General features: G+C 30.1%; 6 protein-coding genes across 6 annotated transcripts; 3 read left to right on the plus strand and 3 right to left on the minus strand.

Annotated features, from left to right (window-relative positions):
* Positions 1-181: 181 nt before the first annotated feature.
* Positions 182-2,411, minus strand: OCT59_000723 (TATA-binding protein). The gene is made up of 6 exons (XM_025309377.2): positions 2,196-2,411; positions 1,767-2,084; positions 1,352-1,439; positions 988-1,248; positions 793-894; positions 182-709 (listed from the first exon to the last, which is right to left on the minus strand). The coding sequence occupies exons 2-6, from the start codon at positions 1,979-1,981 to the stop codon at positions 641-643; spliced, it is 735 nt and encodes a 244-aa protein (XP_025175793.2). The 5' UTR covers positions 1,982-2,084; positions 2,196-2,411; the 3' UTR covers positions 182-640.
* A 551-nt stretch (positions 2,412-2,962) lies between these two features.
* On the minus strand, positions 2,963-4,409 carry OCT59_000724 (uncharacterized protein; the record flags this gene model as incomplete). Its single annotated transcript, XM_066139057.1, has 8 exons — positions 2,963-2,985; positions 3,181-3,219; positions 3,311-3,402; positions 3,491-3,498; positions 3,582-3,628; positions 3,807-3,816; positions 4,308-4,315; positions 4,394-4,409. The coding sequence occupies 8 exons, from the start codon at positions 4,407-4,409 to the stop codon at positions 2,963-2,965; spliced, it is 243 nt and encodes an 80-aa protein (XP_065988495.1).
* Positions 4,410-4,926: 517 nt separating this feature from the next.
* Positions 4,927-7,990, minus strand: OCT59_000725 (uncharacterized protein). The gene is made up of 5 exons (XM_066139058.1): positions 6,973-7,990; positions 6,811-6,896; positions 5,754-6,738; positions 5,304-5,690; positions 4,927-5,212 (listed from the first exon to the last, which is right to left on the minus strand). The coding sequence occupies exons 1-5, from the start codon at positions 7,193-7,195 to the stop codon at positions 5,187-5,189; spliced, it is 1,707 nt and encodes a 568-aa protein (XP_065988496.1). The 5' UTR covers positions 7,196-7,990; the 3' UTR covers positions 4,927-5,186.
* A 246-nt stretch (positions 7,991-8,236) lies between these two features.
* OCT59_000726 (uncharacterized protein) lies at positions 8,237-8,776 on the plus strand (the record flags this gene model as incomplete). Its single annotated transcript, XM_066139059.1, has 4 exons — positions 8,237-8,367; positions 8,455-8,466; positions 8,534-8,615; positions 8,687-8,776. 4 exons carry the CDS (start codon positions 8,237-8,239, stop codon positions 8,774-8,776), a joined length of 315 nt encoding a protein of 104 aa, XP_065988497.1.
* Positions 8,777-8,956: 180 nt separating this feature from the next.
* Positions 8,957-9,607, plus strand: OCT59_000727 (uncharacterized protein; the record flags this gene model as incomplete). Its single annotated transcript, XM_066139060.1, has 4 exons — positions 8,957-9,001; positions 9,082-9,183; positions 9,357-9,414; positions 9,492-9,607. 4 exons carry the CDS (start codon positions 8,957-8,959, stop codon positions 9,605-9,607), a joined length of 321 nt encoding a protein of 106 aa, XP_065988498.1.
* Positions 9,608-9,761: 154 nt separating this feature from the next.
* Positions 9,762-14,484, plus strand: OCT59_000728 (uncharacterized protein). Its single transcript, XM_066139061.1, has one exon. The coding sequence runs from the start codon at positions 10,479-10,481 to the stop codon at positions 13,635-13,637; it is 3,159 nt and encodes a 1,052-aa protein (XP_065988499.1). The 5' UTR covers positions 9,762-10,478; the 3' UTR covers positions 13,638-14,484.
* Positions 14,485-14,857: the final 373 nt, after the last annotated feature.

Raw genomic sequence — 14,857 nt, forward strand, 5'->3', positions numbered from 1 at the left:
TTTACGAATCATTATTAGGAATAAAAAAAGAGAAATACTTTTTAAAATTAAAAAAAAAAAACCTTTGATTATTGCAATCATACCTTCTTGTCTTTTTCTTAAAGCAAAAGAAAAAAAAAGAAAAAAAAAGATCAATTATAATCAAAGATAAAAAAAAAATTTAAAAGGGGAAGGGGGAAATTTTTGTACAAATGCGCTTATTTCAGAGAATATATATTACACCAATTCAATCTATTACTATATAGTAATAATACATAGCAATAAAATGAATCAAAATAGTTTGTGGAAAAAGAAACAAAATCCATCGTGTATTGTACACAACAGACCCCAATATGATTTATGAGAATGTAAAAAAACTAAACACAAATGTTCATTAAAGTGAATTAAATCCGCAATGATTAGAATATATAAAAGAAATGGGAATTATTAAATTTATGCAAATTAAATTGCGTGGTTTCTTGTTATAATTGCTCGGTTATTTTCCCTTAACATCAAAAAAAAAAGCTTGGAAAATTAAAAGCCATATTTGATTAAAAAAAGACAAATGTGTTACTATTAGTCAAGCTAATAGAATTCAACACATATTATTCTTTAATCACTGACAACTCTTGATAATAAAATATTATAAAAATTGATCAGTTTAAGGCTTTCTAAATTCAGTTAATACAGGATAGATGGATTCAAAAGCATCATAAATTTCCTGTCGTACCTATAAAGTGTAACAGAAAATCATTTAAAATTAATTAACAGCGCCGTTTATACATGTTCGATAAAATTTTTATATCTACTTACTTTAGCACCAGTTAATACAATTTTTCCGGACACAAAGATTAAAAGTACAATCTTAGGCTTAACCATACGATAAATAAGACCTGGGAATAATTCTGGTTCATACTAAAAAAAAGACAGAGAAAATATTAAGAACAAAAATACTCATGCTATTTATATTAAAAAATTTGTTAAATTCTTTTCTTTTGCAATACTTACACTGCTGAAATGTCCGTGAGAATAAGCTAAACCTTCCAAACGAATAGGGAATTTAACATCACAAGATCCGACAATGTTTTGAATCTTGAAATCGGTAAATTTAGCAGCAAAGCCGAGTTTCTGAATGATACGAGCGTATTTTCTGCTTGCAAGTTTGGAGTCATCTTCAGATTTAGCACCGGTGACGACCATCTTGCCAGAAGCAAAGATCAGGGCCGTCGTTTTAGGTTCACGGATACGCATGATAACAGCAGCGAAACGCTAATAACATGGGTGGTTGTATCATTGTTTAGCATAAATATTCTTGATATAATTTTATATACCACAGTTGACTATGCTACTAACGCATGGAATGCGGTAGTACCTTTGGATTATACTCCGCGTTTCTGGCATGAAGTGCAATTGTTTTGAGGTCAAGTCTACAGTCAAGGTTGACAGTGGCGACGATGTTTCTAAAAACAAGGATCACGTGAAAATGTTTCACAAATGGAGCACAAGATATAAAGATAGAGAAAATCAATATAAATATAGACGAATTTTGGATTTTGGCTTGTTTTTTCGTTCTTACAACTCTTTCCACTTTTACGTTTAAAGAAAATTCATTATTTTTTTTTTGAAAAAAAAGGCGCTTTTATCTTCTTACCGGTAATTTTTTTTTTTACGAATAAATGAGAGAACGAAAAACCAAACCAAAAATCCATATAAAAGAGAAAAAAAAAAAATAGTTCTTTTCAGCTTTCACACTGAAAAACCATGAACCATCGACTGAAAATACTTACTGCAACGTAGGAACCATTCCAGCAACGCTTTGTGGTTGTGACTGGTTTGTTTGATCAGCGACACTACTGTTTTGTTCGTCAACCATCATGTTAGAGCCAGGATACGTTAACGCTCCATTTCCGATTGGAGTCGTTGGTACGGCAACAGGATGTACTTGAACAAAAGCAGCAGGTGCTGAATATTGAGTGTTGGGAAGGATAGCTTGATGGTTCATGACGAGATTTCAGAAGTAAATAAAAATTTCGTTTTGGTAAAAAGGTTGTATAAAAAAACTTTATTTTTTTTTTGTTTCGTTCGTTCTTTTTTTTCTTTCGTTTCTTTTCAAAATAGAAAGGAAAAAGTTACAATAAAAGAAAAATATTTCAATGAAAAGGGAAAAAACGAGGCAATCAGTTATAGTGAACAAAAAGTATTGAGCTAATCCTCACTGAAGAGTTTAGGACAAAAGGTCGTAAAGACGTATAGAATAAAAAAAATAATTTTGTTTATAAGGGTTTGTCCTATTTATGCTTTTTTCTGTATTTGTAATTAAGATGACGTAATAGTTTGACGTCAGTCTCGTCCAAAAAAAAAGATCACAGGACCGAATGATTAGAAGAAAAACTAAAATATGATAACCTACTATCGTCAAGGAAAAAAAAAAATAAAAAACAGTTGGATTGATATGATTGGATAATGGATAATGATTGGTGATTTTTTTGAAAAAAAAAAAAATTTTTTTTAATTTCTAAGAAAAAAATTTTTTTTTTAAAGGACGAGGCCGTTAGTCGGAAATTCGGGGAGCAAGTGGGGTTTGAGGGATATTTATACAGTTTTTGAAAATAGCCGAGTCATTATTAATAATTTCATAAATAATTTCACGGGATTAAGTATACTACTCGCGATCATATTCCATAAAAAGTAGGTTTATTGGTTCAACAAACCAGACACAGCCATGCGGAATTGTAGACAAACAAGACAGCAATAAAAGAAACACAAGCAATAAAATAAATATATATGTTATGTACTTTAAAAAGGATTCATATTGTTGTATATCATCACCATCATAATACATAAATAAATATTACAATATTATATTTTGTATATATATAATATACTTACCGTGTATTGATTGACAATCAGTCATAATAAACTGTTGTATATTGCTTTATTTTCGGAGTGAATTTTACACTTGAAACATATAAATTCCAACTAACTAATTAAAGACTAGAAGAAGAGCTACACAAAAATGGACATAAATTAAAATAAATACTTTTTTTTCAATGTATAAAAATAAAAAAAAAAAACTAATACGAAAAAAGAACAAAAAAAAAATTTTTTTTGGGGGGGCTTTTTTTTTCATTTTTCTCATTTGTCGCTTTTAAATATTATATATACGGAATAAATCAATAATCTCGATAACGTTTCACTCACAAAATAAAAAATCAGAATTGATCAAGTATAGGTACAAAACTTGCTTATCGTCTCATTACTGATGAATGGGTCCCTTATTATAATTATGATAATATATCGGGTCTTTGTTGGGCTGGTCTCCATACATTACTTTTTGGCGAAAAAAAAACGCGGGCTGAGTGAAAAGAAGTCGTAAAGGCGGCTTTTAACCTTTCAAGGTGATAGTAAAAAGCGAAAATTTTACTAGGACAATAAAAAAAAAAAAAGTTTTTATTGTTTATGCGCAGTAAACAGGAACTAAGAGAACTCCTTTCAAACTGAGAGTAATAACTTCTTCAACTACTGCGGTTGGTTACGGAATTTTGTCGAAAAACTCCGCACTTGAATTCTCATCATCTTTCTTTGTAACAGGAAACCTTTACTTTGTTTAATAAATAATAAAAAGTTGTTTCTAATAACATATTGGTTTCTTTGTAAAGTTTTAAACGTAATAAGGAAAAGGTTAAGAAATTAGCAACTGAAACATATTTGAAAAGACTTCTTTTTTGCTTGTTCAAAAGAAAAAAAAAAAAAAAAGAACAGAACACAAAAAGCAACACAGAAACAACACTCAACGGGGTAAAAAGCAAATCATTATTTGAACATACCTTTTTGTGACTTATTTTTTTATAATTTGTTGCATATAATTTAACTGTTTACAGCCCAATGTTACAGTGTCATGTGGGTTATTTGTTATCTTATTTACAAAATATTAGTAAATGAAAGAAAAGAATTTAGGAATCGTTACAAAAAATCTAATTTTACCTATTTAATTGAAACTAATAATCTCGGGGTACCCCGGCAATCATATTCCGATTCAAATGGTGTTAATGGTGTTCCTTTTATAGTATAATAAAATGTTGTGTAAGTATTTATATACATGTTTCGAGTAAGTGTGATTTATTGATTGGTTTTCATTATCTGCAATGACAAATTCTTATTTACAACAATTAGAAGCAGAAACCCCTTTGTCACTCTTACTAACCTTTTAACGGAATTTAAATGAATATCATATTATCATTGAATCTCCTAGACCTTCTAGCCCCCTACTAAAAGCTATACGCCACGTTTTACACTAAAAAGGGGACTAAAGATGGCGTGCAAAATACAAAGGCGTCTATATTCCCGTTTTTTTCCGATCAGTTTAGTAGTTTAACAGGTAGTTACATAAAACTTAATACAGATGTAAATGTACCTAGAAAGACGCTCATAGATCAAAAAAATTGTAAACTTGTAAAGTTTATTGAAAGTGAGGGTGAATTATTTTTAAAAAAACGTGTAAAATTGATTAAATAAAGGATAAAGTAATGACGAAATTTACTTTAACGGTTTACCTTAGAAGAGTTTGTTTTAAATTCTTGTATCTCTTTGATAACTCTATCTTTTTTTTCTTTTTTTACTTTGACAAGAAGGTAAAAATTTTTTTTTTTTAAGAAAGTTGGAAGAAAAAAAGAGAGTAAGGAACAAAATGAAAATGTGTAGAAATACAAGAAATACAAGAACTTTGGCTGATAAACTACTAATTTAACTAATTTATAGTGTGCAACCGCCAATTTTTGTACAAGTACATTTTTTTATATAAATTACAGAGGTATTTTCAATCATATATACCTTAGTTTTAAGTGGTCCAGTGATTAGATTTCAATAAAATTAAGCTCATTAGATTCGTCTCAATGAGAGGAATTTAATAGTATTTATTTTATCATAAATGAATCAATATTGACAGAGTTAGCATTTGAAGTAACTTTATTAAATATATGGTATTTAAAATTTTAAGTACAATGATTTTTACGTACATTTCACATGATAAACACATGACTATAAATAAATTACGCAGTATCTTTTGATGTATTATAAAAAAAGCCTTTTTTTTCAAATAATTATGGTTATAGTACATACATAAATAAAATTATCAAATTGTCTTTCTATTAAAAAAAAAGAAAAAAGTTTTGAATTTATAATAATAATTGTAATTATAATTTAAGAAATTACCCTGTCTCCTTGACATAATTACCTACGTGTTATATTTTAAAATAAAAATAAATAAATATAACAAATTACCAATAAATGCAATAATTAAATTAAGTAAAGAATAAAAAACTTACCAGGGAATTCGCCTACAGTATTATTAACTCTTCCAACCCACCAATCATTTGGCCCATCACCTCTCTCTAAAACTTCAATCTTATCACCTTTCCTAAAACTTAAATCATTTTCCTCTTTTCCTTCGAAATCGAACATTGCAGTGACATAACCACATGCAACAGGTATAACAGTGGTTGGAACAGCAAATCGATTTGGTGAAGAATCACATGACATTTCTGCATTTTTTGTTGCTGTATGAGATCTCATAGTACTTTTAGAAATGGCACCGGCATCTTTGGAATTAAGAATATATTTTCTTCGGTACCAAACAAAGCAACTTACTACTAATAAAAGTAATCCTCCAAGAACTGCACCGACGATGACCCCAGCATTGGCTTTATGATTATCTAAAGGGTTTTTATCATCAGCATTAGTTGAATCAGTAGGATTTAAAGGAGAAGTTCCTTTACCTGGATTATTCTTAGTAGGAGGTAAATCAACTGGGGAGGATGGTAATTGATTACCGCGTATATAATTTAATAAACTATTTTTATCATCATCATAACTAATATCAGATATTGAAACTCCTCCCACTGCTAACAATTTAGCATATAATGAACTAAAATCTTCATAAGATACATAAAAAATACTAAAATCTACATTAGAATTATAAGGATTATTATTATAAAGCCATGGAACAGAATTTGTTTGATCAAATTTACGCGTCCAATTATTTTTTGTATTACAGGAACCATAGGAACCATTAGTTTGTGAATAATCAAGAGCATAAGCTGACAAATTCTTCCATGGCCATGAATATAATGCAGCGTTGGCTTGGATATTACAAAGATTTTTGATCTGAATTAATTGACCTCTAATTTCTTGTGGTATATCGTAAGGAACATATTTATATTCAACAGTCTGACTATCCATAATAGTTTTGTTAGTTACAACTTGAAAAGTATTCCCAAAATCTATCCCCATGATTATTTTTTCTTTGTTTTCTTTGCTAATTCTGAGACTCCAGATATCATATGCTTGTTTAAACCTTCCGTATGGAGAATTTGGATTTGTTGTAACATCATTTCCTACCGTGTTGAATTGGTTTGGGCTTGCATATAAACTAAAATGATATGTTTCAATATTAAGTAAATCAACAATTTTATCATCAACCAGACTTATGATCTCTTCGCTAGGAGTAGGAGTGCTACCAACTGTTAACATTATTATTATTTTGTTCTGCAATTTAGTTTTCATATTCCTTATAAAAGCTCCAAAATCTGCGTCATTAACAGGTTTTTGATTACATGGAAATCCTCTCATTCCAGGATATTCAATATCCACCCCATCAAAGTTATTTTTTGTTATAAATTCACTTATATAGTCAAGAGCATCATAAAAATCTTTATCTTCCTTCCATGTTAAACGGTCATAATTTCTTATTGAAAGAAGAATCTATTACAATAGAATAAACGTTAATGATTTAATTATTCATAATTATCAATTATATATTCTTATAATACATACTTTTACATTTTTTCCATTTGCATTTTTGGCGGCAATCAAAGCAGTATACTTCTCTTTATTTTTTTCGGGATTATTATAATCACTCACTATATTTCAAAATACAATTTGAGTAAAAAAAAAAATAAACTTTTGTACGAAATGAAGCATCTTTTTTCCCCTTACCAATAAAATTTATATGACTATATAAATCCCATTGAATTGAATTAGGATCTATACTAGGTTGAACATAACCTATTACTGGTCTATTAGTAAAATTTAAGGCACTCGGTTTACACCCATTATCCATTAAAGTGACTTGCGATGACACTATTGCTGCTATTGACAACAAGCTATAAAAGACAAAAACTACAAACTTATTGAAAGGTGGAGGGTATATTTTACGCATATTTATTATAAATAAAATTTTACGCTTCTTTCCCTCCCTTTTAAGTAACTTATATAATACTTTTTTTGTTTTTTGATATTTATAATTATATGAAACGTTAAATGAAACACCTCACGAAAATTGTCGAGGTAAAAACAGAATAAATACAAAATTTCATAGAACAAAATACTCAGTAATACTATTTTTCTTTATTATAATAAATTAAATGAAACGGTCAAACTTTTTTTTTCTTTAAAAGAAAAATTTTCGGTAGTGACGAAATGACCTTCTTCTCCGAGCCACCAAGAAAAAAAGAGTACACTACAGTAAGAAGAAGAATACTCCTTGCATGAATTATATTTTATAAAAAAAAAAACTGGAGACGAACATGCTATACAAATTCTATGTTTGGCATCGTTAAACCGGTCTAAACTGTTTATAGCTGGCCCGTTTTATTTCATGTCACAAATATTTAAAAAAGATACTTAACCGCAGCATTTAGAATATGGAATTTCTAAAATTGGATAAAATTATTTTATTCTTGTTTCATTAAAGTTCTTATAGTTTGTTTCACAAATTCATTCTTGTTTGATTTTCAGATATCCATTGGCCATTAGCGGAGCAATCAACTTATAAACTCCGTTATTATCAATGTCACAATATCAAAAATAACCATTCTAATTATTCTAATTATAACTTACCTGTTACTATGATTTATTATTAGCGCATCAGTGATTGTCTGATTGTCAGATGAATCTTATGAATCTTGTGATCATTGTACGGAAAACACAAATATATTATTAGAAAGCCTAATACAATTTTAAATATAGAGTTTATTAATAAGGCATATATAATATAAATTAGGACGAAATTTATGGTTCTTTAATTCCGGCCAAAATTAATTATCCCGAAATGAAAAAAATCAGGTGATATTTGGTGTTGAATTATTAATATTAACGGACCAATTAAAAACTTGTTTATTCGCTTTGATATTTTTAAAAACCTTACGTCATACGCGTGCGATCAACAAGTACAAAACTTCTGATTTTTGTAAAAAAAACTATGAACGCAACTAATTTTAATAACGAAAAGTTTGAATATATGGAAGATGTTAGTTGGGTCATGTCGGTAGCGTCAAGTGCTCAATCGCCACAAACAAAAAATTATTTAGCTAAAAAGAGCGGTGGATACAAGTAATTATTATAAATTTGAAGTGGTTTATCATACTTATCATATTATCATATTAACGCGTTTATAACAATATATATCTCGTCTATTAGAAAAGTGCGTTCGTACCAACAGTGTCAAAGCCTTTCAAATTTTATACTGAATCGCGGGTCAATAACTCTCATAATAAAGAAATTCCCCAAACCCACCATTTATTCCTTTAGCTCTCAGTGTACAACAATTTTTAGAAAATCCAACCAGATTCGATGCTAAGGTATCAGATGATAATATGTTTCAAAAATCAACATCGTGATATTGAAGCTAACAATCGCAATTTTTCCTAAGTCCGGTAAAGTACGTTCAAATACCTTAACTGTACCGAAATCTCCACACTTGCGCACTAAACCCACTACAAGCCGGGTAATTAATTATTAATCACCACCACATGTCATCAAAGCTAATCCCGTACCCGATTATAAAGAACCATATAGACCGGTGATTGAACACCGGTTAATCGAATTACCAATGTTTAGTTTACCTGGTGAGGAAATTTCCAAGAGAAAATCACAAGAAATTGAATAAAGGATTCGTCAAGAAAAAGAGAAAATGGAAAAAATGCGTGAATTTAAAGCGCAACCACTTCATACTGGTTCTCCTGATGTATGTAACCATTAAATGTATTGTACGTACAAGAATAAAGATAAATAAATAATTGTTCTCTTTTGTTTTAATGTTCCAAGTGTCTGCCTACACGCCCTTATTATCCACCAACTCACCCAAAACCATTTGCATTGTTAACTAATGATCGTGGAGAAAAATATCAAAGAGAATTTTATGAGAAAGTGAGAAAAGAGCAGGAATATTACAAAGAAAATCGATTCCATGCACAACCTCTCCCCAATTTTGAGCCCGAAATTCCTAGAAAACCTTAATGTCCTCCACCAACAGAACCAATTGGTTTTTTCTTTTTCACTGATACTCGTATGGAAGAACGTCATATTTATGACGAACACAGAAGATTTCGAGAGAAGGAAGCTTAGGAACAAAGAATAGCAAAGATCAGGGAGGAAGAAGTAAGATATAAGAACTAATTCATGTTATCGATCTTTTTTTTGATATTTAACTTTTTATGCATTTATGTTAATTAAAGGTACGCAGTGCGCAGATTTAGTTCATCACGCTCAACCTATACGATATTATACACCGATAAATATACAACCATCGGATAAAAAAACCGACAAAACCAATTTCTCCCATGATCGGTGAAAAACTACTTAAATACATGATCTAATATGGCACAGCCCAATTGATCTAGATTGCTTATAAAAAGCCGATCATCCGACCCGTGTGGCGAAGTAAATTAAAAATTAAACAGGATAATTAGGAATTAAGACTATCTTTTTTTGAATTCTTCCGAATATATTACAAAACACTGCTTATTTCATTATTTCTTTATATATATATATACATATATATTTGCGTCTATAACAAAAAAAAGGATGCTTAATAATGGGAAAATACAGTAATTTCTTTCTGCAATTCCTTTCTTCTAATAAAATGTAATATTATACATTTTTATATACTTCTCTAATTTCTATTAAGTATTATACCAATTAAAGATAACTATTAATAAAACCATAAAGAAATCAATAATTTAATGTACTCGCGTGACTACAAAATGATATAAAAGACTTGACCATCCGCCCGACCGGCAGATGCGTACATTAAATAAGACAAACGTAACTAATGTGCAATTATAAAAACTAAACAAAGAAAAAAATTTAAAGAAAAAAGGGCTTTGTCCACATAAATATTCCTTCCTACGACTGATTCGCATAATGTCGTTTATATTTTTTATAATTAATTCTGATAAACAAATTAGTTAATTATTTATAGTGTTAACTGACAACCCATTAATAGTATAATGTACATTTACCCATTCAAATCATGTGCGCATTCTGCAAAATCGTCTAGTTGGCACGTGATGATCTACATTAGTAATATAAATTCTGGGGCAAGATTTGATATAATGCTAGTCAAATTTAGATTAATGCTAGGGTCTAATGTCCAAATTCGTATTTATCAAGTGATAAAAAATTTTAAATTTCAACTTCGTTAAAAATAAAAGAAAAGAAAAATGGATTTACGTTCTTGGGTTTCCGACAATGTGATGAAGTTACTTGGAATGTCCGAAAGGATCTTTGTAGATTATATTATTGCTGAAGCTCAATCTTGTAATACTCGGGAATCTTTACGAGAAAAGCTAACTGAGTTACCACAAACAGCGGAAGCTCAACGTTTTATTGATAATCTGTTTGATCGAGTACCGAGAAAAAAGTCTCAAAAAGATGAAACTTATTTAAAAAGGAAAAGAGAAGAACAAGAAGCAAAAGAAGCTTTGGCAAAGTCAAAATCATATAAGTTGATTCTTGACGATTTTAGCGTTGAGGAACCATATTCAAAAAAATCTAAAAAATCTAAAAAGGATAAAAGTTTACGTAAAAAAGAAAAATTAGATACGTGGGAAAGTGATCAAGATGACAGAAAGTCTAAAAGTTCGTCGTCAAAGGAAAAGTCAAAGTATTCTGAATCTGAAGATGAATACGAAAAAGAAGAGAAAGAAAAAATTAAAGATTTGAAAGAAAGAGATGAATTTGCTAAAAGATTAAGACAAAAGGACAAAGAGAAGACCAAAAATCTTGTTGAAGACAGATCGTCTAAAGCAGAAAGTGAAACTACTAAAAGACGTAATCTCGCCGATGATGCAGAAGCTCGTAAGAAGGTTTTACCAGATATTCGTGAGCGGTCTCGTCAAGAATATTTAAGGGATCGTACCGATAAACAAATGAAAATGTTAGAACTGGGAATTCTTGATGAAGATACTTTGTTCAAAGATGAAAAACTTACTAAAAAAGAGAAAAAAGAACTTGAATTGAAAAAAGAAACTCTGAGATTAACAAAAGAAAGATTAAGTCTTTCTGGAAAAACTGATGATTATGCTATGCCGGAAGATTATATCACAGAGAAAGGAAAAATAGATAAGAAAAAAAAGGAGTCGGTTCTTTATCAACGTTATGAAGAAGATCGCGATCAGCATAGGTTTGTTACAGATCAGGACCAATGGGAACAAAATCAGATCGTAAAATCACAATTAAAAGTCGGAGCTCAAGATAGAATTAAGCAAGAGGAACAATATGAATATGTTTTTGACGATCAATCTATAGAATTTTTAAATTGGGATTGGAAATCAAATAGTCAAGATGATGAAATAATGGCCAAAATTGATGAAGCTGAAAAGAAAGCAAAGACTATTGAAGAAACTCGTAAATCTTTGCCAATTTATGCATTTCGTGATGAGTTACTTAATGCTATAGAAGAATTTCAAGTTTTAGTAATTGTAGGAGAGACAGGCTCTGGTAAAACCACTCAATTACCACAATATTTGTATGAATCAGGATATACCAAGGGCGGTAAAAAAGTTGGTTGTACACAACCTAGAAGAGTTGCTGCTATGAGTGTAGCGGCTCGTGTATCGGAGGAAATGGGTGTTAAACTTGGATATGAGGTTGGTTATTCAATTCGATTTGAAGATTGTACATCTGATAAGACTATAATTAAGTATATGACAGATGGTATGTTACTTCGTGAATTTTTGACTGAACCTTTATTGGATGGATATAACTGTCTTATTATAGATGAAGCTCACGAGAGAACTTTACATACTGATGTTCTCTTTGGATTAGTTAAAGATATTGCTCGTAGTAGGCCTGATCTAAAACTTTTAATTTCTAGTGCTACATTAGATGCTCAGAAATTCGCAGATTATTTTGATGGAGCTCCGATCTTTTCAATTCCAGGAAAGCCTTATCCGGTCCAAATTTGTTATACAAAATCTCCTGAAGCAAATTATATTGGAGCTGCCGTAACAACTGTGATGCAATTACATATAACTCAGCAAAAAGGCGATATATTGGTCTTCTTAACGGGCCAAGAAGAAATCGAGACTGTACAAGAAAGTTTACAACAAGCTTGTAGGGTTTTAGGTAGCAAAATAAGAGAACTTATAATATGTCCAATTTATGCTAACCTTCCTCCCGATATGCAAGGAAAAATATTTGAACCAACACCGCCTGGTGCTCGAAAAGTGATATTAGCTACAAACATAGCAGAAACATCTATTACTATTGATGGTGTCTCATTTGTTATTGATCCAGGATTTGTAAAGCAAAACTTCTATAGTGCAAAAACACGTTTGGAAACATTAGAGGTTGTTACATGTTCAAGAGCTTCAGCAACACAGCGCGCAGGAAGAGCTGGTCGTGTCGGACCAGGACATTGTTTCAGGTTGTATACAAAACATGCATATGCAAATGAAATGGAAGAGAATAACGTTCCCGAAATTAAAAGGACTAATTTAGGGAATGTAGTATTAACACTAAAGAGTATTGGTATTCGTGATGTCATGAGTTTCGAATTTATGGATCCTCCTCACGAACAAGCTCTTATTTCAGCTCTTAAAGATTTATCAGATCTTGGTGCTTTAAATAATGAAGGAGAATTAACAAAATTGGGAAGAAGAATGGCAGAATATCCTTTAGATCCTATGTTATCCAAAACTATTATAAATTCAGAAAAATATCATTGTTCTGAAGATGTCATATCAATTATTAGTATGCTTAATGTTCAAAGTTCAGTTTTTTATCGTCCAAAGGATAAAAAATTTCATGCTGATAAAGCGCGTCAAAACTTTACAAAGCCCGGTGGAGATCATCTCACCTTATTAAATGTTTGGGAACAATGGGTTGATACAAATTACTCATTGCACTGGTGTCATGAGAACTTCATCGTATATCGTTCAATGACACGAGCACGAGATGTTCGAGATCAACTTGTCTCATTATGCGAACGAACTGAAGTTAAGTTAGAATCGAATCCAAATCCTGCTGATATAGTTCCTATACAAAAATCTTTTGTTGCAGGATTTTTTATGAATACAGCGAGATTGTTACCATTTGGTGATTCTTACCAAAAGATTAAATTTGGAGAAGCTGGAAGGAGAATATATATTCATCCAAGTAGTTCATTATTTCAAACACCACCAAAATGGGTGCTTTATTATGAATTAGTTGCTACCCAGAAAGATTATATGAGACAAGTTATGGAAATTCAGCCCCAATGGCTAGTAGAAGCCGCACCTACTTGTTATACAAAAGCTGAATTAGAAAAATTAGATTCAAAAAAGAAAATGCCGAAAAATCATCAAGCTGCAAGTTCATTATCCTCTTCAAGATCTTAATAAAAACTTTATATTTTTTATTTAAGTTGTATTAACTTATGGTATTAATAGAATTTTATAAATAAAATAATAATTGTAATTTCTTAATCGGTTACTATTCAGAACGTAATTTATATTTCAATCTTCATTAACATTTATTCTGTTTTTCAGTAAGTTTAACAATTAGAGCAATATAAACAAAGTAAAATTTTTAATAATAAAAATAAATTGATAAGAAAGAAGTATTTTTCTTGTATAATAAATACTAATTTAATTCTTTTCCATCTTTTCGACATTATTAAAATACACTTTGTAATCAACTTTAACATAATGACCGAGTAATTAAAGAGTTTTTCAAAATTTCTTATCCAAGAAATCTCCTGGAAATTGTACAGTTCAAGATAACTTCCACCAGCTCCATATACTCAAGCATGTGTACGGTTTGTTGGAAGTTTTATTAATGATGTTTGAGAATTCTATTCCAGTAACGATTTTCAGAAGAGATAAAGCAAATTTTGAATGGATTGTTAAATTGTTAAATTATTATCTATATCAAAAGGGTACAGTATTTGGACCTTTTATCATCCAATCAAGTTACTTAACCTCTCGTAAAGAGGATAAGAAATTGTGTATCGTTTTCTCTCTCAATCATTTATTGACCATAATTATTGAAGCATTTATAAATTTGTTCGGTTCGTAATTCAGATTGACGAAATTATAATGCCAATAATAACTGCTAATATGTTATCCAATTCCAATATCTATTAGAAAGTTTTTATTGTCTTTCTTCAGCTAATTCATTCTAAAAACTCTTGGCATACTTATTAGAAAAGATTATATCATCGTGCAAAGAATAATTTGATATTACAGTTAAACAAGTTCGTTTTGTTCACTTCTTGGTTAAAATAAATTTGATGCAAGTCACGTGAAAGTATAAAAAGAAGGATTTTTTAAAGGTGGCTGTGTTTTATCATAGTAGATTGTAAATTATTTTATATTTGATATTGTGGAATTGCAAATTCTCGCAATTCCAGGCAAGGAAGCTGATATTATTAAATAAAGAGCATAATGAAATATATCAAAATTACTAAACGATCCGTCATCGTATGTATGAAACTTTGATTCTTGGGTGAAGACGACCATGATTCGAATTTTTTGTAGGCCGTTTTGGCATTGCAGTCCTTGGCCAGATTTAGTCATTAGCTAAACCTAGTTAAAATGATGAGCCTCACTAAAAAAAA

Source organism: Rhizophagus irregularis, chromosome 1, assembly GCF_026210795.1.
Source record: "Rhizophagus irregularis chromosome 1, complete sequence".
Taxonomy (NCBI): domain Eukaryota; kingdom Fungi; phylum Glomeromycota; class Glomeromycetes; order Glomerales; family Glomeraceae; genus Rhizophagus; species Rhizophagus irregularis.